The following is a 25567-nucleotide window of genomic DNA, read 5'->3' as shown; positions in this document are numbered from 1 at the left end:
GCACCACCCCACGTCCCGCCTTGGAGGGCTACAGAGCAGGGCCTAGAGTGGGAGGCTGGGCTGCTCTCACCCAGTCAGCTGTGCTTTTGTCCACCTGGCCAGCTCAGTGCTCATGGCCTTGCTGGCGGCATCCCCTCCCTGTGTCCTCCTGGCCTCCCACTGGCTGTGGCCGATTTGCTGATGATTTACTACTCCGGGGCGCTGACCCGTGAGGGAGACACACAGGACGGAAGGAGGCAGGGCGGACGTCACGCCTGAGGTGTGTGCATGCGAGCGTGCACTGGTGCAGGGGCGGGGGGCTGGGGAGGGCCGTCTCTCCAGGAACACGCTGCCTGGCCTGGCTCTCTAGGACTGGGAGTGGTGTCTGGCACTCCCTCCCTCTCTCTGTCCCGTGCTGGTCATGGCACTGGGCACTGTGCTGGAGAGAGGGGGATGAGGGGAGACCTCGGGAGAGCTGAGGGAGCCACAGCCAGAGGAGCCTAGCACCCCCTCCCAGTGGCCTGCTGCCTGCTGGGCTCTGAGTATGCAGGGCACGTGCACTCGATACGCAAGACACGAACACCTCCACGGCCCAGCCTCTCGACCCACCATCAACAGAGGGGGCACTGGGAGTGCACTGACTGGGTTCATGTCCCAGCTCAGCAACCGACTTGACCTCTCTGAGCCTCACGTTCCCCATCTTAAAAATGGGGATAATCCCAGTGCCTACACCACAGAGTGGTTATAAAGAGTACACAAGTGAATGCGCAGTCTCCATTATTGGTACTGTTGCTGTGACTCATTACTTTCCCTATGCCCAGTACCCCTGGACCTTATGGGTTCAAGGAATCATCAGATACAGATGCCATCTTCCATCCATTCATGAATTCTGGAACTTGGGACCAGGAGGCCCCATGTAGCAGACAAGTGATCTAAACAGAAGCTGGAATGGGAGGTCAGAGGAAGGAGTGGTCACTGAGCCTGTGCCAGGCCTTCTATGGGCCCTGAGCCCTGCCCCTCCCTCTGTAATGCCCCTGAATCCTCTAGGAGGGTCTTTTCTATCTTGCAGGGTCCCCACCCACCTCAGATATAAAGAAGCAGACAGGGAGCCCAGATACAGGGAGCCCAAGCCAGGCCCTGCTCCCTCCCTCCCTGCCTCCCCAGCCCACACTGAGAGCAGGCCCACGGGTGAACCCAGGCTGCTTCAGGGCCCAGCAGTGGAGGGGTGGGACAGAGCAGAGAGAACCAATTCACCAAGCTCACTTAGAGCTCGTTTGTCCAATCCTGCCTGGAGGGAGACGTGCTTGGTATTGATACAATCCCCAGAGGGCCGGGGCATGGGAGCTAGGAGAGCGCAGGTAGGGGTCAGGGCCTAGCTTCCCCATAGCACAAAAGCTGGGATGTGTGAACTACCCAGCTCAACCCTCAGCAATCCAGACAGCCAAGCTTTGGGTGGGAGGTGCCCAGATCCTCAAGCATTGGCCTCCCAACCTGTTTTAACAGGTGCCAGTGGGGGTGAGCAGGGCCCAGCCAGGATCTCCTGGAGGCCAAGGACCACATCTCATTCCTCTTGTGGCCCTAGCACCCAGCATGGGCTTGGCATCCTGCAGGCACTGGGCGATGTGTGATGAATGAGTGAAGAGGGTGGGGTCAGGCACTGGAACCAGCGCTCGTGCACCCCATCACCACTCTTGCAGCAAGCCAAGCAGAGGCTCCTCTCTGTTCTCTGGGCTGGTTGGCACCTAGAGGCCAGGATTCCCAGGGGTGTCTCCATCACTCAGGTGCCCACTGACCCTCCTCCATATAATGGGGAGGTCGTCCTGAGGTCCCAGCAGCATGGCGGCTGTTTTTGGATGAGCCTTCCAGTACGACTCTGCCCCCCTCATCTGGGAGCCCTCCCTCTTTCCACACCCACTGTCGGGGCCCGAGCTGGCAGCTCTGGGCTCTCAGGCACTCCCACCTCACCCCTCTGGTTTCCGCAGGGCCCCTTCTCAGCCAGCTGCCCTCCCCAGCTCTGGGTGCCTCTGCCCACAGCCAGCCCTCGTGGAGCTCCCCAACAACCACCAGCCTCACATCCACGTGCAGACAGCCCACCTCTGGGTACACCAATCCTCCTGCCTGAAGGGCCCCAAACTAAAGGGCAAGCGAACTTAAGTTTGGGGATGCTGGAGGGGTTCATTGTAGAATCATGCCCCTCCTGCTCTGCCTTCAAAGCACCCCTGTCCAGTTTCCTGTTGCTGCTGTCACAGATTACTACAGACCAAGTGGCCTAACACAACACAAACTTATCATCCTCCAGTTCTGGGGGCCAGAAATCCAAAAACAGGTCTTGCTGGGCTCAAACCAAGGGGTTGGCAGAGCTGCATTCCTCCTGGAGGCCCCAGGAGAGCATCTGTTTCCGTGCCCTTTCCAGCTTCTAGAGCCGCCTGCCTTCCGTGGCTCATGGCCTCATCTTCCATGGTCAGACCAGCAGCATGACACCTTCGAATCTCTCTCTGACCTCAGCTTCCAATGTCACACCTCCTCTGACCCACCTACCTCCCTCTCAGGAGGACCCTTGTGATTACAACAGGGCCACACAGATACACCAGGATACCTCCCCACATGAAGGTCCATAACTGAATCACGTCTGCCAAGTCCCTTTTGCCACGTGAGGACACATAGTCACAGGTTCTGTGATTAGGACATGGACATCTTTGGGGCTCTTCTTCTGCCCACCATTCCCCAGCCCCGTTAGACCACACCCTTTCTTCCAGTAGCCCTGAGTGAGGTCCCTCATTTCCCGCTGGCTGTCCATGAACCCTGGCGAGACCAGGCTCGGCCCTTCTCCAACGGCGTCACCGGGGAACTGGCTGGCACTTCTGAGCCGCCCTCAGCAGCGGGCCTTGGGGACAGAGCACACCAAGGACTGGTTCACGGAACTGCTCTCTGAAAGGGTGTGGGCCGCAGGGGAGGACGAGGAGCTCCCCGAGACAAGTGGTATGAACTGCGTCATGCAGCAAATCTTCACTGAGTCCCCACTGACACCACATCCCGAGGATCCTGTGGTGGAAAGATGGCCACATGGACATGCCCCTGCGCTCACGGAGCTCACCGTCTCCTGCAGGAGACCAACAGTGACCAGACAGTCCCCTAAGTCAGCAAAGAATTACACTCTAAGATCAAAGCTATGATGCTCCAATGGCCCAGAACACAAGAATCTGTTCTGCACTAAGGAGAGGGATCAATCAGGGATTGAAGATCTCAGGTGATGTAGGAGTTCATGAAAAGGGGCAAGAGAAGAGCCGTGCAAAGACCCAGTGGTACAATGCCCCTAAGGACTGGAAAGAAGGATCAGTAAAGCAGAGAGTCAAGGGGAGGCTGGGGAGGGTGCCGGGGCCAGACCCTGCCAGCCTTGTGGGATTCTGGCCACCATCCTCAGAACACCACAGGGATGCTTTAGCGACATCCCCTGCACATCACAGGGACTCAGTACAACTGAATGAACGGACGGATGGAAGAATGAACGAGTGAGCCTCTCTAGCCTCCTTCCGCCCTCACCAGCGACCTGCCCATCCCTCCCTTCGGCACAGCAACAGTTAACGGGGTCTCTGTGGCTTGCTCACCTCTTTCTTTCTTTCCCCTCGGCTGCCGGCGCCGACCCGTGCAGCCTGAGCGTGGCTCCGTGGAAATGTCTGTAATCGCCAGCACACTTTAGACATTACTTCCACACCATTTAGGGCTTTCCGCCCCAATGGCTGCTGTTGCATTTCCCCCCCAGCTCCATTTTTGGGGCTGTGCTGGGTGGGTTTTTTTGTTGTTTTTTCAAAGATCTGGTGGCCCCTGAGTTTGGGGATCTGATGTTTTGGGGAGATGGGGAGAAAGAAATGCTTTAGGAGAATTCATTCTTCTTCTCCCATCGCCCTGGCCCTGCCCAACCCTGACAAGAGAAGGAAAACAAACAAACAATCACTTCAAGCTGCTAAGAAGCCTTTAAAGATTTTTGTGCTCTCCCGTGCAGGCCTGAGATTGGGTTGCTGATATGAGCTGCAGCTTTGTGGGAAGCTGAAGGTGCTGGAACATGACAAAGGTAACTTCAGAAGAACCCCCTCCTAACCGAGCCCTCCTGCCACCTTCCCCAGACTTAAGGTTGGCCTCTCTGAAGGCGGCAGACTTACAGCAAACTCCAAACTCTGAGTGGACACGCAGGGGTAAAACGCATTTGGACTTGCTTTGGAGGCAGTACAAAGACGACAAAATCGGAGACGAGCTGTGTGGCCTGGGGCATTCGTTTAACCTCTCTGGGCCCGATTCTCTAAATATAACATGAGGACACTCATACCTTTCTTACCGATGTGGAGGACTGCTGTGAGGATGGAAGGAGACAGTGTGGGGAAAGGGACCCTCCTCCTTTTTCCCTTCCCTATCCTTTCAACCCAGGTTTCAGCCACTCTATTTAGCTTCTCAGGGATCCCCCTCCCCCGACGCAGCCTCCTGTCCCAGCACCAGGGCAGCTCCACATCCACCTGCAGAGATGGCCCCCACCAGAGGGAGGATGTCTAGGGGTGACGCCCACGGGGCTGGGCCCTCCAGTCTCGCCATGCCCTGGCTGTTGGCGGCACCTCACAGAGGCGTCATCTCACGTCATCCTTGCAGCAGGACCCTGCGTCAGCACCACACTCATCCTGTCAGAGATGGGAAGCTTCCCAGGGACTCCCAGATGTGAGAGGCGAACTTCTAACTGACCACTGTGGGAAGGGCTTCCAAGAAGGGGCTGGCTGCCTGTTCCAGGGGCTTAAGTGATGATAAAACCTAACAGAATGTATACAACAAAATGAAAATAGGCCAAAGCAATCCATGCAGCTAGAGGCCAGGATAGCAGTCACCCTCTGGAGGGAGGGAGAGGGGCTGTTTCTTGACACAGGTGTGGCAACTCACAGGTGTTCACTTTGCCATCACTCGTAAAGCTGAATGCCTGTGACTGTCCTCTTCTCTATGGGTATGTTTAAGCAATACATAGACTCAAGAAAAGAAAAGAAAACTCTCGAAGGCGGGGTGTAGGGGGTGTTGGAGAAAATACTCCAGGGGTTAATCTGTCCCATTTGCATGAGGCTTTAAGCTCAAAGCCTTCCTTTCTGTCCTGCCCTTGCCCCGGTCCTGTGGACAGGCCCAGGACCACCAGTCCCATTTAACAGAGAAGCAAACTGAGCCCTGGAAGGGGAAGCGACTCACCCAAGTCTCCCAGACACAGGCGGTGGGGCTCCCGCCCCCTCCAGGTGAGAGCTCGCCCCACCGTAACTCACAGAGCGCACAGACAGGAGACTGAGACAGCAGGGGTTGCCCACTGCTGAGCTGGCCCGAGGGAGGCTCAGCACCCGGACCTGGGTCTGGTTGGCTTCTCTTACCCACAGCAGGGGCCTGGGGTCGCCCCAAGAAGGAAGGGTCAGGCTGAGGTCAGGAGGCAGAGGCTGGTCCCAGACTGGGGTTTAGAAGCCACAATGGATGGAGTGGGTGTAAGGAGCAAGTCCAAGCGCAGGAACTATGAGAGGCCTGTGCCTCCAAGTCCAGTACAGAGAAGACCGAGTGAAGAGCCAGGATCAGACCCCAGCTGGTCACTTCCAAAGGGTGTAACTCAGGCAAGTCTTCTGGCTTCTCTGACACCTGGCTTGCTTATCTGTAAAATGGGGACAGAGAGGACCAACCTTCCCCAGACCCCAGCTGGGCTGCCCAGAGGAAAGAAGAGTGGGGTTTGCCGCATGGCGGGAAGGATGATGGTGCAGCGGGCTTGGGGAGAGCATCCGGAGAGAGCACAGCAGGAAGAAAGGCCGGGCGGCAGGAAAGCGACCACTTGTAGTGAGGATGGAAGGCAGGAAGGACAGGAGAGCCTGGAGCTTAAAGCCTCATGTGGCTGGGGAGGATTTCTCAACCGCAGGGCAGGGCTTGTGTAGGGAATGGTGGGAGGCAGGGCTGAGACATTTAGAGGGGAGGGGTTGGTAGAAAAGGCCTCCACGCCCTTTTCCCCTCTTGGAGGCAGGACTGCGAGGGGAACCAGCCTGAGCTTGTGACCCTCCTGGACAAGGACGTGACCAGCGTCTGGCTCTTCGCGGCGGGCAGCCCTTTGTGCCTGGGAGGTGGGCTGCCGATGGAGGATGAAGACAGTGAGCGGGGACAATTACGCTGTACCCAGTTATTACGCGCCGGGTGAAATCTCTCGGCCGCATTATCGCCTCGGAGGGAAGAGCAGGCTTTTCACAGATGGACAGGAGGCTTCCACTTAAGTTATTATAAAGAGGGAGAGCCCGGCCCCTCCCGGCTTCCAGCCAGCGCCACAAAGTTGCAAAGTAATTAAAGGCTGCTAAGGAATCAGAGAAATTATAATAATTCCATCAACCAAGAACTCTCTCTCTCTCTCTCCTGTTTTCCTCTCCTGGTAGAAAACAAGGTGAGTCAGGCAGCCTGCAAACACATCAAAACAGGCCTATGGTGGGGGAACCTCAATGTCACGGGGGCGGCCAGGCCTGTCCCCAAGCTGTTGTGACAATATTCAAACTTGTTAGGGTAAGTGGAGGGACTGAGACAAAATCCCAGAGTCCCAAGAAAACGAGAAACAATGTGGCGCGCTGGTCGGGAGTCGACTCTGCAGGGGGAAGGCAGCCCGTGGGGTCACTGCTCTGGGGCCTGCGGCTGCACGAGTCCAGCCCGGCCCTGGACATCCAGGCCCCCCGGGGCACACAGCGCTGCGCCTCCGGCCCAGGGATGGGCTCAGTCTTGTCCTGGGTTCTTTGAAACTGTTTCCCTGAGCATCTTCCCCAGAGACCTTAGGTCTTCTGGAGTTTGCCACTGATCTACTGGGTGACCTTGGGCAAATCTTTTGCCCTCTCTGGCTTTGTTGACCTCTACAGAACACGTGGTTGGATTAAGCCACCTTGACGGTCCCTCTGGTGCTGGTTTCAAGGAGTCTATTTGGAATGCTCTCGGCCTAACTAGTTATTTCTAGGTGACTCTGTCTCCATTTTTTTTCCTTACCATGTCTTTGTTTCACGTTTTCCACACTTTCCTGTCTCCCACTGGACTGTCAGTTTCTTGACCACTCACACCCCAATATCCACCAATCGGTCCATAGCGACCGAGCCTCCCAGGTGAGCTCCTTGGACTTCCAAGCAACTTTCCCCAAGTTCTCCGAGAACTTTTCCTAACAATGGGAACACCGGTCAGCTACTCTGTGTGTGGTGCTTCCTACATGGCTCTCACTGAACTTGCACAACAACCCAGTGTATCCCCATTCCATAGATGAGGAAACTGAGGCTCTGAGAGGCTAACACCTTGCTCATGGCCTCCCATTTGGAGTTACAGCCTATGTGCGCATGGCTCCACCACACTGGGCTGCAGGAGGGATCAGGGTCCCCATGTCACATGTGGGGCACAAGTTCTCATGATGCAGTAAAGCCAAAGCTGCCCCTGGCTGCGCATGGGGCCTTCTTCGACCCTCAGTTTCCTAAAACTGTGCCCTCCCCAGGGTCTAAGGAGACCCGCCACCCGGTGGAAAAGGAGTGCAGGCAGGAGACCTGCACCACTCCTCCAGCAGGCCCCAAGGGCGGGGGGGGGGGGGGGGGCGGTGAGGAGGAGAACATTGAAGAGAAAGGAGATGAAAGACAACAGATGGACTCCAGGCGCGAGGCTGACAGCCCAACAATGCAGCAGGAACGTCTCCTAGCAGGCAGCTATCATCTCCTTCCATTTAGAGGGTCTTTATTTAAAGGGCGGGGGGCACAGTAAAGCTGTCCCAGCACATGCAGGAGAATCCCTAATGCACACGGGCTGGCTCCACACACGGGCCCCTGCTTCGTATTCATGGCAGAGGGTCCTGCAGTCACTGCAACAGAATTATATGGGCCCCCAAAGACTCCCAGCTAGAATCGGCGAGGAAACCGATGTAATTAAGAACATTATTACCGTTCAAACAAAATAATAATTTTAATTACATCTGGGCTCCTTCCTGCTCCTGCTCCCACACTGTCCTCCTTCCTCTTGCTGAGGGTGGTGGAGGGCACCCACAGCCCTGGCCACACCCCCACGGGCATGGAAGGAGGAGGTGCCACAGTTGTCATGGAGGACCAAGAGTACTTGGCTTCACCCCATGGGCTGGAGGAGGGAGAAAGGAGCCTCCAAGTTGTGGCTGGGCTAAGCTCTTCAGGCCCTGGTTTTGTGGGCCTCCATTTCTCCCTTCCTGGGCACCTACGACCCAGAAAGAGGTGAGAGGAGAAGACGCTGCACCTTCCCTGCAGGCAGGGGAAGCAGGCTGGCATCTACCCACGTGAGTGAGTCTCCTATTTCTCAGGAACAATGTTGTGTGCACATTTGGGGACTGACTTCTTGCAGGCTGCCTCTAGGGGCACATCAACCCTATAGGTCACAAGGAAGGGCATCCCTAAGACCATGGCTGAGTCCTGACCATCAGGGTGGCCCTCACTGCAGAGAGTGGGCAGTGGGCCCTGGGTAAAGCTTCTCCACTGGACCCCTGCAGCCTGCGTATGGGGCATGTGTGACAGCCCTCAGCCTTGGATGGGGCAAGCCTGTGCACGAAGCCCAGAGTTCTCAGCTCGTCTCCCCCATCCTGGCTGCATCAGGGCCTCATCCCTGTCACTTTCCGCAAATCAGAAGCAGGCCATGGCAATGCTGCAAAAAGACACAGGTAGAGATGCTGAAAAGTGAGAAAGCAAGACTGTGGCTCCAGTTGCAAGCACACCTGACTCTGGCGGGCTTGGGGAAGTCAGTGAGCTTGTCTTGCCCACAGTTTCTCTCATCTCTAAAATGGGAAGAATAATTCTCCCCAACTACAGAGCTGTCATAGGACAAATGAAAGATAGTGAAAACCCTTGGATATGGAGAAGACAGTACTTAAGTAAGTACACCCACACACACACCACCACCTTATTCCGTCAGTGCCTCAAGACTGTGTAGCAACGGGCGGCCCTGTTGCTTTGCACACCTGCGTATCCCCACTGCTACAGGCCCAAAGGCCCTGCCCTGGCTGCTGCAGGCTTTGGCATCTGCCCGCTGGGAGCGAGGAGGTTCCAGGTGTCACTGTGCCGACAACAGGAGACCAGAAAAGCGCAAGGACCTCAGGGTGCTCTCCGAGGGCAGAGATGGGGCCTGGGGCTGCCACCTGGCTGCAACAAACCACTCGGGCTCTGGCCAGCAGGATGCAGAGCCCCTGCAATGATTTATTGGTCTCCTTCTCCCAGATCAATAGGCAAGTGGTTATGGATGCAGAGGGGGCTGCCGGGCACTGTGGCCCCGAGGTATAAATTAATACGGCCTGTCAAGGGGCTGCCTCTCCTGGCGTGGGAGACGACACTCTTGTGAGCAGAGCTGACACCTCAGGGGGAACAGCAGGCACTAGCCAGTGGGAGCCTCCTCACCCCACCTCTGCAACCTGAGGATGCAGTTTATAAATCATTCAGTGTCTGATGGGCATTCCTCGAGGAGGACAGCTGGGGGCACTGCTGTCAGGCCCCCCGGGTGCTAATAACTTTGGCCAAGTCCACCTCCGCATGCTCTGGGCCTTGTCTGGCACCACTGTGGGGCTCCCCACCTACGCCCACAGCACAGAGGATGATACAGGCTCAGATTCATGGATCGGCAGGCAACAGAGGGCACCAGTGAGCACCAGCGAGGAGCTCCTGGGTGTCCTGGGAAGAAGATGAGGTGTGAGTGTGTGCGGGGAGCCCTCCCCAGCCCAGCGGCAGGCCTGGCTGCTCCTCCCCCAACCCCACCCTTTGAGCAGTAAAGGACCTCTCACCACCCCGCTGGGGCAACACATTCTGCATAAACGCTCCTGCTGTCCTTCCAACCGCCCAAGAGGCAGGGGGAGCAGCAGGGCCCAGCCCATTTGTGAAGTTCATGTGCACGGGCCAGGCCCTGCGCTGGATGCTCAGACGCACAGACGACCAAGCTCTGTGCCTGCTCCGTCTGGTGGGAGAGACAGATGGACAGACAATTATGGCCATGACCTTTCCTGGGCACGCACTTACAGTGGACCCTGTGCTAAGCTCTTCCCACACACAATCCTGTCGACCTGAATCCTCACCACAACTGTGCGAGGCAGGTGGAATCATTTCCGTTTTGCACTAGAACTGAAGCTCCCTGCCCGAAATCACACAGCAGACCTGTCTCCATCCTTGACTTGCTTTGGCGGAGCCATGCAACCTCTCTACTTCCGTGTTCACGTCTGAAGACTGGGAATAACCAGAGCGACCACCCCAGGAGGTGGCGGGGAGGGCTCAGTGAGCCGCGACACGGAAAGCATGGCGTTGGGCACATAGAAAGCTCTCAACAACAACATCGGTTATTATTATTATCATAGAAATTAATTACTTGCTTTGTTTCATTGACAAGTGACCACCAGGAATGCCCCCCTCCCTGCTTTCCCATCTCTAGCACGGAGATACAGGGAGTGAGGACCTTCTGTCTGTCCTCATTAAGTGACACGGAGAGACGGTGTGGCCGAGTGGGACCCAGGACCAGGACCCTGCCCCCAGCCAGCTTCGAGGCTCAGGCAAGGACTCCCAATCTCTCAGGCCCGTCATCTCTCCCCAGCTCCACCGCTTCCCACCTCCAGCCTCGTCCACACTCACAGCCGGTCACCTGAAGCCAGAGGCGACAAAGATCTATGTGGGACTTGCCTGTCACTGAGGCCTGGGCAGGGACCCAAGGGCCTACCTCCAGCCCAGCTTTGTTTCCATGAGGTAAGGGACACACATACCCACACAGCCATCATCCTGCCTCAGTAGAATCTCTGGTCAGGGGTCGGAGTTCACTTCTCTCTTTGGGGAAGTCCAGTATATGAAAAGAGGCCAAAGGATCTCAGAAAGCACACGACATTCAGAGATACTATAATCTCCTTCTCTAACAAACTCCTACTCATCCTCTAAGGTCCCAAACAAATAGCCCCACATGTATAGACCAGGTCACCCCTTCCACAGTGCTTGCATCCCACTTTGCACACCCTAAGCTACCATGGCATTTAATACACATATATGTAGTTAAATATCCACTTACTTGTCTTTTTCTCTGTAAAATTACCTTCCTTGAGGACAAAGACCCTGGTCTCAATCATCAGCATTTTACCAAATATACTATGGGCCACAAACTGGGCTAAGGGCTTTTCCTACATGCATTATTGTAGCTCTCACCATGGCCCCACAAGGTAAATACTGCTGCCAGTCTTAGAGATGAGAAAACTGAAGTCCAGAGAGGTTAAGTCACCAACCAAAGCTGCACAGCTGGCAAACGGCAGAGTACTTTTTCTCTACCCTGCATGTCCACGTCAGCTTAGGATCCCTGGGCCCTGTTCCACAGCTGTCCAACGAATATTTATCCTGCTCATTTAAAACAACCCTGGTTGGCAGGGCATGGTGGATCCGATCTGAGCTTTGAAGGACAGGCAGAATTGAGTTAGGTACTAGCTAGAACAATGCAGTGTGTGTGTCAGAGGGAGAGAAAAGAGAGGACACAGACACACACCTGGAGGCACTGAGTCGACCCCTTAGCTGACCAGGGGATTGGTGTGGAGGAATACCAGAAGATAAGTTGGGAAAGGCAGGTTGAGGCCAGATGATAAAAGCCTTGACTGCCCAGCCAAGGAGGCTGAACTTGTCAGAACTTCAAGGACATGGCCATCCCCGAGACTCCAGAGCCCCTCCTCAACCCAGGAGCCACCTGGCACCATCTGACTTCTAACCTCACACCATCCTCCAGCCCAAACACCCGGGCCCCAGGGTCACCTGCTGGGACACAGGTGGAGGGCTAAGGGGGTGGGCCCGGGGGAGGGGGCAGGGCAGGACGGGGCAGTGCTGAAGGTCAGCCAGGCGGGCACGTACCCCTAACGGACGGAGGGGCTGGAGCAGCGCTGCTGGGCACAGACACAGGCAAACACGTCTGAGCAAATTGGAACGCCATAAAAGTCTATTACAGCAAATCAAACAGCAGTCAGCATGACAGCCATTAGCCCGAAATGAATACAGGGGACTTAATGAGGTCTGTCGAGGCAGCTTGGTGAATTAAGTTGCCAATTCTAGCAGGATTTCCCTTTTCTTTACGGACTTGAAAGCATCCACGCTGCCTCGTTAGGGCTTCGACAAGTGAACTGCAGGGCCTTTCACCTGATACAATGGACAATAACACGCAGAACAGCTTGAGGGGGGCGCGGAGAACAGACCCAAACACACCTGCCTGGCTTCTCGGGCGGGGCTCTGGGGGTGGGGGCAGGGCAGTGAGCATGTCCCGGGAATGGGCAGTGCCTGCCTCCACCTGCTTCCCACCCACTCCGATTCCAGGCCTGAGGACAGGGGGCCCCTGAGTCACGTCTCCGGGCAGCTGTGGACGGGCTAAAAGTTCTCCTCAAAGACGGGCTGCCCAGCACCTCTCAGCAACCCTCTGGTGGGGAGGGCCAGAGAGGCTGCAGGGCTCAACCCCCAGGGCTCCCTGTCACCAGCGGAGGTCATTAAAAATGCAGCTTCAGGGGCCGGCTCTACCCAAACTACCGACTCAGAATTGCAGGACCGCAGAATACACATCCTAACTAGTCCCAGAAAATCCGGATGAGGTATGTTTGGGACCCTCTGATTCATCACTTCTCCAACGCTCAGTACTGGATGGCTTCTGAAACACATAGTTCTCCTGCTTCTGCTTGCATAACTCCAGGGACAGGGAGCACAGTACATCCTCAGCAGGACAGGGGAGTAGATTGTGGGGTGGGTCTCATTACTAGGGAGTTCTTCCTTATGTAGACCTAGAATTTGCCTTTCTGTAACTGGCTCCCTATGCCTATCCCTGGGTACCAGGTACAACAGACCCAAATCTTATCAGGGCCCCTAGGGCTGGGGGGGAGTGGAGATTGGGAAGGTAAGGGTTAGCGTGCAGGTGACCAAAAGAGGAGCAGAGTGGATGAGGCAGCCAGTCCCTCAGGAAATAATAAAGCCCCCTAGTTTAACGGCTGTTGGAGTCAAGGCAGCAGAGGTGCAGTGACCAGCCAGTCCTGGCACAGCCAGGACTAGAACCCAGGTGTCTTGACCTCCAGTCTCTCTCTTCCCATCACACAACACAAGATCTCCACTGCTCACCTTGGCAGGATTCTACTGGAAACCCACCTCCCCCAGGAAGCCTGCGAGGTGTCTCTGATCACTCTGGCAACCCCTCGGCACTGACGCCTCACAGGGTCTGCAGCGCCCCTGTTTCTCTGATTTGCATTCTCACCCTGTTCACATCCATAGGGCCTCAGCCACTCAATCATGCTTCTCAAGGGCAGAGGCCTGGGAGTGCCAGGGTGACCTCAATGCAAGCCGGAGACCTGGGCTCAATTTTGGGCCAGTAGGCCCTTTGAGGGTTCTACAGCTGGGCACTGAGCCAGGCAGCTAAGCTCTAGCTCAGGTGACCACACCAGGCCACAGCTGGTCAGTGCCAAGCCACCTGGGGTCAGAAGTGGCCCGGCTTCCATCCAGCTGACACCACATCCCCACTGGCCACACTGAGCAGCCCTGAGCAGGGCATCGAATATCAGGCCACTGAAGTGACCTGGGGATGTTTACATGCGAGCAAGTAAACCATGCGGGTCTTCCTCCAAGAACTGTGTGTCCTTGCAGCTGGTCCCTCTCAGCCCACCCTCTCCTCATCAGATGCGCAGGAGGCAGGCCACCTTATTCTGCCGTCTTCCGATTTTATTAGATAAGGAGGACGAGGGCCCAGAGACGTTAAGTGTCATGCCCAAATGGACCCAGCAATCTGGGAGCAAAGCAGGGGCTAGGCCTGTGTCTCTTGCCTCTAGTTCTGGCTCCTGTCATTGCGGATTCCTCTGGCCTCCCGGGTCTCCGGGAAGTGAGAGCCTGGCCCAGCGCCAAGCCCATGGCAGACATTCAATAAATGTTTGTTAAATAAATGAAGGACTGAAGACGCTCTCTCCTTGGAGGCAGAGGCCTTTGGAGAATCCCGGGGGATTCCAAGAGGGCGGTGTTGGAGGTCACATCTCCTGGCAAGGGAGAGAGGAAAAGGCTGGCTCCGGCCCAAGGGCTGTGGAGGAGGGATGTGACCCCTCGTCCCCTTGCCATTGCTGCTGCCTTCTGCCCCTGTGAGGGGAGGCCGAGGGCAGCCATGCCTGCCAGGATGGCAGCTGAGCAATGGGTCCAAGGCTCATTAACTCCGAGCCGTGCCCTTGGTTTCTGAGCCCGGGCCTGGAGTGCAGGCTGGCACGTAGAGACCCTTAATTAAATTAGGGAGACTTCCAAATGAGAGGGGCCCAGAGCCAGGCTGCAGTCCCGGCACGCCGGCCACAGCCCAGGGCGCCATGCCCCTGCTTGGGACTGCGGGCTGTTCTCCTTATGTGCCCCCAGCAGGGAGAGGGCAGGGGAGCCTCAGGTGGGTCCCCACCCACACATCTGTCCTCACTCCCCTCTGTCAGCACAAGCACAAGACCCCTGCTCACAGCTGAGTAAGGAGGGCCAGGAACAGAAACTTGGGGGCATGAGGCCTCTCTATCCTTGAGGGAACCTGAGGCTGTCCGGGGAGCCATGGGCTCAGAGTCAAAGCTGCGTGACCTTGGGCGAGTCACTCCCATACTGAGCCTCAGTTTTCTCATCTACGAGCTGAATAGATACCCTCTAAAGACGCGTTCAGCTTCCTGACCCGATGACTTATAACATAAAGGGGCTGGAACTCAAACGCCAGGGTGCCAGCCTGCCTCTCTCAGGCGGATTCCCCCATCATTCCCAATCCTTCACCCCTGCCGCCCGGCCCAGAGCCCCCCGGGCAGCCCTGACGGACACCAGCTTGAAGCTCTTCCCCAACCACCTTCAAGGTCTCTGAATCACTGACCGCCAGCCCAGAAGACTGCCATCAGCCACCGGGGAGAGGGGCAGCACGCCATGAGAGCCCTGCTGCCATCGGGAGCCAGCAGCCAGCTTATTAACGAACCGTTTGTAATGCAATAATTTGTACTTCTCAATTACCAGCAATGGCCTGGTTTTACACACATGCACTCATGCAAACACACTCAGCGTACACAGCCGACCCAAAGCAGCCGAGGGCCAGGGAGACAGCGGGGCTGGGGAAGCAAAGTCCCTTCCGGGAACCACACGCTCCCGCGTCCCGGTGGGACCTGTTCCAGCCAAAGCAGGCAGGCCCAGGGCTGGGGCTGTCCACTCACCAGACCAAAGCCCACCATGGCTGTGAGAGGACAAGAAGAGGGCCAGCACCTCCCGACCTCCGTCCCATCCCTGACTCGGGCTGGCTTTGGGGCTCAGCCGAGGCAGGTGCGCTCAGGTCCAAGGCTGCCAGCTCCCCTCCACCAGGTGATGGGCCCACCCTCAGGGAGCTGGTCAGCTGCCCAGGGCTGGAGCCTGGGCTGAGGGGAGGCAGGAGAAGAGCTGGAGCTGCCCTGGCCCAGCTTCAGCCTACTCCCAGGTGGCCCGGGCGCAGCAGGTCGCCGCCGAGGGCCCCAAGTCTGGCCCCAGAGCGCCTACCTCAGGGATGCGGACGCTGTAGGGCTGATTGTGAAAGGTGGGTGCGTTGTCATTCACGTCCCCGACCTGGATGTTCACCTTCCGCGTGATCACCTGGCAAGAGAAGGGCAGGCAGTCAGCACTGGTGTTGGCCTCAGCCTCTCTCCACCCACATGCCTCCCAGGGCAGCAGGGGCCTTGGGGACACTCACCCCTTGGTGGTCGCTGACAGAGAACTCCACTGTGAACTCTGACTTGGTCTGAAAGAGACGGGAGGCAGGGAGGAGGGCAGAGTTAGACAGGCGTGCTGAGGTCGAGGGTCCTGAGCCCCACCTGGGCTGGAGATCCTCCAGCATTGCCCCGGAGCTGGGCTGGGGCTGGGTTCATGCAAAAGCTTCCCTAAAAACAAGCATCCCCTTCGGGTTGGGGAAGCAGGTTCAGAATACAGATCCTTCCCATAAAAGAGTCACAGAGTAGAAGATAAGAATCTTGGGTTCTAATCTGGGCTCTGCCTCTAAATTGCTGTGTGATCTTGAGCAAGTTGCTAGACACCTCTATGGCCACTTCCTCAAATGTAAGCAGATGACAAGGGTTGGGGTTTTGTTCAAACTCCTTACCTTAATTTGCTAAAGGCTAATGTCTCTGGGAAATGTCCTTTGGGGGAACATTTGTTTAGGGCAGCGGCAGACTTGTAGAACCCATGGAGCCCCCATTCTCCAGGGCACGAACCCAGGGTCACTGTCCCTCTCGCCTCTCCCTTGCAGACACTCCAACCACCGTATTCCAGCTCCGAGTCCAGACCCCAGCTCTAGCCCTTGAAGCGAGCTGCCACTCGGGCAGGAAGACGCTGCTGCAGGGGCAGAATGGGCCTCGGAGGACGGCCCCAAAAAGACGACGGGCCACCCTGCCCCAGGGGCTGCTCCTGCCCCCAGGAGAGGACTGGGGCAGGGGTCTGGGCGGCCATACCTCTCTGTCCAGCGGCTGCCGGAGCCACACCACGCCCGTGTCAGGCTCCACGGCAAAGAAGCGGGAAGCCTCCTCCCCAGACACGCCGAACACCAGGGGGTCATTGTCCATGTCTCGGGCCAGTAGCTGGGTCACAGAGGAACCTGGAGCATCCGCAGGAGAGAGCAGAGGGCAAACACGGGAGGTCAGCTCCATTCCTCAGCACGCTGCTTAGGTGGCTGAGCTCCCAGCACGGAGCAGCCACCCAACAGACCACCAGGAGGTCACGCCGGCAAGACCCTGTGCATCTTTGGGCTCTGGCCAGGCTCCCTGCCTCCACTCTGGCCACTTGTCACAGTGCGTACGTGCCTGTAACAGGGAACCGTCATTCAGCACATTCCGGGTGCGTAACGGACAGCTGTGACTTCTGCCTGCCCCCCTCCTGGTTGTGATTTGGAGACCCCCTTCTCCAAGAGGCTCAGACGAGGGAGGCCCTCCAACCCTTCCCTTCTTATGTCCAGAGAGGGACACGACTCAGCCACAGCCAGTCAGAGCACTGCTTCTCCCTGCTCACAGTGACTGGCTCAGCAATGAGCATGTGACCCAAACCAGGCAATCACAGCCAGCCCTGGGACTTTTGCTGGAACTAAAGAGAGGTCTCTTTCCACTAGGCTTTTAAAGTGGCACTGCTGGCAGCCATCTTTGGCACCACACAGGAAGAGCCTGCCTGAGACTGAGGCCAACAGGGAGGAAAACAAACAGCAAATGGTGGGGAGAGAGATTCTGATGGTTGGAGGGTCTGCAGCTAGCTGTGCATGATAGTAGCTCCATCCTCTGGATTTCTCAGCTCGATGAGCTAACAAACCCCCTCTTTTTATTCTTCTGCCCAAGTCAGTTGAGTTGGATTTCTGTCTTTTGCAAACGGAAGCACCCTTTCTAGTTCAGAATATTTTGCAATACCTAGCATTCCTTCAACACTGCCTAGGTGTTGGCCTCGTGGCAAGCACGGGAGCACAGAGAGGTTAGGAAGACGTGGCCCAGCCTCAAGGAGCTCCAGACGAGGACTGGGTGACAAGGTCTAGTTCCTGTCCACCAGGAGAGGATCCAGGTGCCACTCTTCACCAGGAAACAAAGCCCTGGCCAGAGGCCACCCTGGGCATCAGGATGCCTGGCCTACAGCCCTGCCTCAGCAGTCCCAGAGTCGGGCATCTTCTCCTGGGGTCCACAGCCCCCCAGGTAGCGCGCAGGTAGGGTGACCAACCACTAGAGTTGTCTAGGCATGAGGAGGACACACACTAAACCAGGGGTCCCAGGCAACCTGATCGCTGGTCATCTTAGCATCAGGAGGTCCTGAAACCCCCAGAAACTGTGCAAAATGTCATGCATGTGCAGTGTGTCATTTCCTGCAGAGGGTCTATGGTCTTCACCTGATTCTCGAAGGAGCAGTTAGATCACATCCACGGCCTTGGGCAAATCACTTCTTTCAAAGCCTCAGTTTACCCTATAAAATGGAACGAACACTCTTTCTTTCCAAATACTGACTCTCGTATTTACTGAATGGCTCTGATGATCCAGCTAGTAAGGAAGAATGCCGAACTCCAGGAATTTTATCTAGAAAAGAGCCCTAGTGAGCTTTTCTAAGTGAACTGTTAAAAGGACGTTTCTGACATGACAATGATGGCTAACCTTTCTGAGCACCAACCACACTCTAGACACGGGGCGGAGGGATTTCCATGTTCTATCTAATTCAGTCCTTGCTGTTACTCTCCACTCAACAGATAAGGTAACAAAGAGTGATGAAGCCATTTAGCTCAGCCACACAGGCAGCAAGCGGCAGAGCTGGAGCGCAAAGCCCAGGCCTTCCAAGCCCACAGCCCACGTTTGTTTCCAGACCCTTACACATCTCAGCACTTGACATATGAACTCAAGATTCAGGACTTCTGTGGCCCTGACCCTATGGGACCCTAACTGGAAGCCTGACACTTGGAAAAGGAAAATACTGGGCAGCAATCACTGGGCTCTTATGATATGTCAGACACAGGGCTAGGCCCATTCACAGGGGTTCTCTCAGTAAATCCTCTCAGCAACTCTATTCGGTAGTCATTATTCCATCCATTCTACAGGTTAGAAAGTTGAGGCTCAGCGAGGCAAAGTAGCCTCTCTAAGGTCACACAGCAGAAGAGGACACAGCAGCATCCAAGGTGATGGGAGGAGTGAGAAGTGGGAGAAGAAGGAGTGAAATCACAGAACAGAGACCTTTTTGGGGAGCCCAACCTTCCCATTTTAAAGATGGAGACGCTGAAGGCATTTAGCAATTTTCCCAAAGTATGACGGTGAGCAACAGAGTCAGGACTTGAGCCCAAGCTTCCAGATTCCCAGCACACACTCCTCCTAGATGAGGAAGGAGAGGCTGTGAGATCACAGACAAACCAAGAGCATCTTCCCGAAGCCTCTGTGTCGCTCAATGACAAGCGATTATTTTACATTAAAACAAATGGGACTAGATCAGGAGCACCACGTAACATTTAATTTATTTTTTAAGACACAAGCTAAAGCTGTAAAAGAATTTCCAGCCTCCCCCTGACATCCAGGGACACACATTTCCTCTTGTTGTGCTCAGGGGTCCTCAGTGGCAAAGTCAGAGGAACACCGAGCGACTCCCCGATGCCTTGGGGAGACTCCACGTGAGGAGGCTGAGGCCGGCAGGGGCTCGGCCTGTCGACGGCACAGCAGTGAGTCCGCGGCAGCCCCCAGGACTGACACAGCACTGCCGACCTCCTGCAGGGCCCAGCCCAGGGGGGATATGGGGCCCGGCTCCCGGCTGGCCAACGGGACGCTAGGAAGGCCACAGTCACAGGAGCCCTCCAGCCAAGGTCGCGCGACTCACCCCATAGCCCAAATGGCTCTCTCAGGCCGATGCTCAGGCCCTCCCTAGAAGGGGGCACTGGGCAAAACAGCGATGGGGCTGTCAGCTGCTGTCACCCACCCTGTAATTTCCTGGACTTTTATCCATTTTCCCCTCAATTATGTGCTGCTCAAAATGGTCCTTTTTGGCTTCCTCATGGGCTCGTGCCTGCTCACGCCTTCTTTGTGTCCCAGGTAATTGCTAGTGACCTTTTCTAAGTGTACTAATTAAAGGTGCCGATTTAATATTATATTTAAGACAAGACGCCCCGCCATCTTCCAGCTGGGCACACTCCACGCCCAGCGCACTCTGCCACTCTGCGGGAGCCAGGCACAGCTCTGGCTTCTCCCCCATGGGAGCTTCCAACCACCTCTGTCTGCACCGTTCCCACAGGAACGAGGCCAATCTGTGCGCCCAGCTCCAGCCCAACGCCCCTAGAGGCAGCCACTCAGGGGACCCGCCCCTGGCTGTGTGACCCTGGTATACACATACCACATTCTGGGTTTGTTTCCCACCCAAGAAACAGGCAGTATACCCTGCAATTCAGGCTGTGGAATACCTGGGACTTCTTTTTTTTTTTAATTGCAGTAAAATACACATAACATAAAATGTATCATTTTAACCATTTTCAAATGTACAAATCAGTGTCATTAGGTACATTCACAGTATGGTGCAACCATCACCACTATGTGTTTCCAGAACACTTTCATCACCCCCAAAGGAAACCCATCCCCCATTAAGCCGTCACTTCCCATTCTCTCATCCCTCAACCTCTGGCAACCACTAATCCACTCTCTATCTCCATGAATTTGCCTGTTCCGCATATTGCACATAAATAGAATCATACAATATGTCGTCTTTGGGTCTGGCTTCTTTCACTCAACATAATGTTTTCAAGGTTCATCCATGCTGTAACATGTCTGAGTACTTAATCCCTTTTCATGACTGAGTAATATTCATTGTATGGATATGCTACATTTTCTTTATCCATTCATCACTTGATGGACATTTGGGTTGTTTCCCCCTTTTGGGTATTGTGAATAGTGCTGCTATGAACATTTGTGGAAAAATTTTTGTCGGAACACTTGCTTTCAGTTCTTCTGAGTATATACCTAGGAGTGGAACTATTGAGTCCTATGGTAAATCTATGTCTAACTTATCAAGGAACCACCAGATTGTTTTCCACAATAGCTGCACCATTTACATTCCCACTAGCAACAGATGAGGCCTGGAGTTCTTTTCAGTGGTAAGAAGGATACTCAGGGGCTCACAGGGGCTGGGCGCCCCCCATATGGTGGACAGATGGGAGCCGGGTGGCCCTCCATAGCAGACGCTATTGGTACCCTGCCCACTATGCCTCAGCACAGGCCACTGTCACACACACCAACTCAACCTCCAACTGCCAGCCCTGGGACTCTCTGCCTGAGGGTCTGGCCATCGGAGACTGCTCCACCCAGACCCAGGACAGGCCCAAAGTGTCAGGGAACTAACAGCCCCAGTGGCAGCTCTCAAAGAATGACTGATGCAAGATGGTGGATAAAGAGTTGGTAGGTAAACGCCCCGGCTCCCCCACCTCTCAGGGGGAAACTCCGAAGCGGGGTCCGCACTGGCTCCTGGAGCTCCCCAGTGAGATTCATCTCCAGTGGCCCACAGCGGTGACTTGGTTGATAACGTGTATTCACGGCTTCCTTCTCTTCCCTGTCGCACAGCCTCACTCCCCTACCTGTGTTTCCTGGACTCTCCTTCACAATAAACTATCTGCACTTGAACCCTCACCACACGGCCTGCTTTGAGGGGAACCCAAATAAGACATCCCTTAGGACTGTGACATCAGAACCGCCTGGGAGCTCGTAACAACAGAGGCTCCCAGGCCCAGCTGACACGGTCGGCTGGGGGAGCCCAGATGTGAACTTTCAAACAGCAGCTCCGACTGCCCCTGCAGGAGACTCTGACACACAGCCAGGTGTGGAAGTCCTGAGACTGCTTTATGGCAGGGTGGTATTCAAATATTCACCAGTGGGCCCAGTGCAGGCATCAACCAATCAGAAAGGATCTGGCCATAAACAACCGGACCGGTGAGCAGTGCCTGTAAGTCAGCCTGGTTTATGGCTCACATTTTAGATGCAGAGACAAGCTCCTCCGGCCCCAGGATGATTTAAAGGCCCCGTCTTAGGCTCTTGGCTCAATCTGCTGGAGGACCCTCTGCTCTTGGCCTCCCGACCCTCACAGAGAACGGCAACCCAGTGAGGCCAGTGCCCTCTGCTCTGCGCCAACCCACCCTGGGTTGGGGCCCAGCCTAACCTCATGGGGGGAAAGTGGAACGTCACAGAACTTAAATCACCGTAAACGCTTGGTCATAGCAGCATTATTCACAATAGCCAAGGGTGGAAGCAACCCAGTGTCCATCGGTGGCGGAATGAATAAACATAATGTGCTGTATACATACAATGGAATATTATTCAGCCTTAAAAAGGAAGAGAATTCTGACACGTTCTACAACATGGATGAACCCTGAAGACACTACACTGAGTGAAATAAGTCAGACACAAAAAGACAAATACTGTACGATTCCACTCACATGAGGTGCCTGGAGCAGCCAAATTCACAGAGACACAAAGTAGAAGGGTGGTTGCCAGGGGCCGCGGGAGGCAGGAACGGGGAGTTTTGTAATGGGTGTAGATTTTCAGTTTTATAAGATGAAAAGAGTTCTGGAGACTGGACGAACAACAACGCGAACGTGCTTAATACTACTGAACCGTCCACTCAGAGATGGTTAAGATGGTAAATTTTATATGGATTTTACCACAATTAAAAAATTTAAAACAGAAACTTAACTCAGATCATGTCTAAGGCCCTAGTGATCTGGCCCAAGACAACACCTCCTACCGTGTCCCATGCTGGCTCCCGGGGCTCGCCCCCTCTGGCCCCTAGGCCTGTTTCTGTCCCTGAACAGCTTGTGGCTGCCTCAGGGCCTTTGCCCTGCTTGTGCCCTCTGCTGGGAATGTCCCCACCCTAGGTCACCACATGCTGGATTCCTCATTCTTCACGTCTCAGGCCAAGAGTTACCTTCTCAGAAGGGCCTTCCTCAAATACTTGGTCATACAGAGTCCCCCTAAAGAGATGCCCGGTCACTCCGTATCCATGCACCCCAGCCACGACAAAGCAGAGAGCATAGCGAGTTAATTCTTAATAATGGGCACCAATGGACAGGAAAAAGCATGCTTCATCAAAACCTACTAATGTCGGAACCAGAGCACTCGGCTTTGGATGCGGCTGGAATCATAGTTGGGCACTAGCTGGGGGTTCCAGGCTCTTGGGAACTGACCCTACACTCCATCCTGGGGCCATGTAATTACCCTCTCCTGGGGGCCTGTACCCTCTCCTGAGGGCTGAATACCCCACCTTGGGACAGTGTACCCCATCCTGGAGTCCAGGGGCCTTGGTGGGGGTGGGAATCCACTCAGCAGGCTGCCAATGTCCCCAGAGGCGCAGGGCTGGTGACACGTCCCCCACAGCAGCCTCAGCCCCTCAGCAGCAGGCCACATCCATCTTCCAGGCAAGGGGTGGACAATCACAGCTTCCCCTGCAGCCCTGCTGGGCCCATGCTGGTCGCGGAGATGACTGTTATTACTATTATTGTTGTTATTTGCACTGAGGGGCGAGGGCTGGGATTGGCGTGTCCTGCGCTCCCGGTGAGCTGCAAGTCCTTGGGCACTAGACAAGAGGTGGGCAGAAACTCAGGCAGGGCAGTGGCAGGCTGCAAGCCTTTTTATTCTTTCTGGATGGGGGAAGGATGAAAGCTGTGTTTGCTCCCCAAAATGGAGAGGGAGCAACAGAACGAATAAAGGGGAAGGCGAGTGCACACGCTTCCTCCTCGCAGCAGCTCTTCTTCAAGCAGGACCTTTGATTGTACCACACCCTGCTCAGACACTGCCCACCGTTCACACAGAATGAAAACCAGTTCCTTACCATCACGGCCGGTGCTCCTCCCAACCTGTCCTCAACCTCCCCGGCCAGTCACACTACCACCACGCGCCTGGGTTCAGCCCGCCAGTCCGCTGTCCTCCCCCAAGCACAGCATGGCCTTGCGTGTTCCTCCACCTGTGCTGCTGCTGTGCCTTCAGCCGGAAGCTCCTTCCTTCCCTCGCTGCCTCTCAGATCCCAGTCGTCCTTAAATGCACACCTCAAACACCACCTCCCTCACGCACTTCCCCTGTGCTCCCTGACTCCTTGTTTGTACCTCTGCACAGCAGGGAGTGCCCATTGCCCCTTGAAGGTGGAGGCTGATGTTCTGGGACGCACTTGGCAAATTGCCCCGCCCCTCCATGATTAACTATCACTGCTCTCTTGGGGCCAAGGAACCAGCCCTTACCCATGCAGACATTACTAATCAGTCACAGCACCCTTTTCTGGTGAGTCCACATTCAACTTCAGAATCCTTCACGAGATTGGGATCCACGCAGCCACTACCAGTCAATCCTAAAAGGTATGTGAGAGCAAACCTTTTGCAATGTGTGACCTAAAAGGACTTCACATCAGCCCCAATCTACTGACCCTTCCTATTCAGGAGCCCAGGATCTAGCAGTGTGCTCCTACCAGGCTCAGGGCAGTTAGGAGGGAGAAAATCAGACTTGGAGTCTACAGCCAGGGTTAGAAACAGAGACTAGTTATGGCTGAAGTGAGGACCAAGCAGACAAAGTCCCTTCCCATTTTGCAGAGGGTGGAGCGGGGTCCTGGCTGGGAGACGGCTGCTTGGGACGGCTGTGTACAGGTCAGTGGTTGGACCAAGGAGTGGCAGAGGGCAGCTGTCAACCCCAGGTTACGGCCATGGGATATGACCAGGTCTCTCTGAGAATGACCTCTCCCCGCAACGTGGCTGTGGGGCTGCTGCACAAGCCCCACCCCATCAGGAGAGAGCCCCCCCCCTCCTCCCGGTCCGGAGGCGCCCAGCTGCCCTGGCCTTGGTCTCTCCTGCCCACCCCCTCCCCTGGGATGAGCCCCCCCAGGCCTAGGTGGGCCTTGGAGCCTACAGTCTCATTGGTCTCCCCTCTGGGATCGGACAGGCCAGCGAAGGCCTTGACTCCCGGGGGTCATCGCATTTGTCTCAGGGTTCCCCTCCCCGCCCCCCGCCTTCAGTCAGGCTCCTTCCCTCTAACCTCCCAGGCTCTGAACTTGGTTTGACCGCAGGGGAGCCGAGTTTTGTTTTTTGCTCTCCTAGGCCCTGCCTACACCCACCTGGGGGCCCCAGAGTGAGATCTGACGGCCCCCTCTCCGGAGAGGCAACCGGCCTGGGGCCTGCCCTGCACTCACCCACACCCTCCTCTCCCCGGAAAGCCTGTGCCCTGGGTGAAGGGAGCCACCTGTCTCCAGCACCCACAGGCTGTCTTCGCACCCTCTCCCCTGAGGCTCAGTCCACTCAGAGTAGACGACTCGAACTGTCTGGGGGAAAGGAAACTAGCATTCATTAAGCACCTACTGTTTGCCAGGCACCACGCTCAATGGTTTTCATTCGTTCTCTCTGTCATCTATTTGCCACAATAACCCCACAGAGTGGGGTTAGCATCCCTACTACACAGATGAGAAATCTGAGGCTCAGAGGGGTACAGTGACCCACCCAAGGTCACATAGCTAGGAGGTGGCAGAGCAAGAATTTGAACCCAAGTCTGTCTGATTCAGAATTCATGTTCCCTCCACCACCCTCATGGCTTTTATCACAAAGCAGCTAAATACTGCCTTCCCCTTGCCCCACAGAGATTGACCCCCAGGGAGACCCCCTGCTCCCCGCCGTGCTTTAGGCTCCTCCATGATTCAGGTTGCTCTGGACCCCTGGATTAATCGGCTGGTATGAAGGTGAGCACCCCTGAGGCAAGGACTGCGAGCCCCACTCCATCGCCCCAGCTTTCCACAGCCCACTCATCACCTGCCAGCAAGGTGGGGACGCCCTCCTGCAAGTCAGAGAAGGGTGGCCGGCTCACCCGGGCACAGCGGGGTCCGATGGCCAAGGGGACGGGCTAGTTCACCAGAGAAGGAGACATGGAGCAGAGCAGGATGATGTAAACTCAGAGGTTTTGGTGGCGGGGAAGAATAGGAGCTAACGTTATTGCTGTTGTTTTAAAGTAATAAAGCACCAGAAGAAAGATCAGACATCAAATATTTGAGGACCCGGCACTGAGTCTCAGAAGCCGGGAGCTGTTCTGCTTCTGGCACAACACAGCAAATAAGAGTCATCAGTGCCAAGGGCTGCAGGCTTGGTAGCAGACACCCAC

The 25567-nt window shown here is 55.7% G+C and overlaps 1 protein-coding gene across 1 annotated transcript in view; it reads right to left on the bottom strand.

The window, feature by feature from the left end:
• Positions 1-25567, bottom strand: part of LOC139074484 (cadherin-23-like) — a 316069-nt gene that overhangs the window by 196882 nt on the left and 93620 nt on the right. Inside the window, exons 4-6 of the mRNA XM_070565310.1 lie at positions 16418-16560; positions 15664-15711; positions 15474-15566 (exon numbers count right to left, since the gene is read on the bottom strand). Coding sequence (XP_070421411.1) covers positions 15474-15566; positions 15664-15711; positions 16418-16560 — 284 coding nt within the window. The remainder of the gene's footprint in view (positions 1-15473; positions 15567-15663; positions 15712-16417; positions 16561-25567) is intronic.

The sequence above is a fragment of the Equus przewalskii genome, chromosome 1 (assembly GCF_037783145.1).
Source record: "Equus przewalskii isolate Varuska chromosome 1, EquPr2, whole genome shotgun sequence".
NCBI classification, from domain to species: Eukaryota; Metazoa; Chordata; class Mammalia; order Perissodactyla; family Equidae; genus Equus; species Equus przewalskii.
Note: the sequence above shows the minus strand (reverse complement) of the source record. Positions and strands in the feature narration are given on the sequence as shown.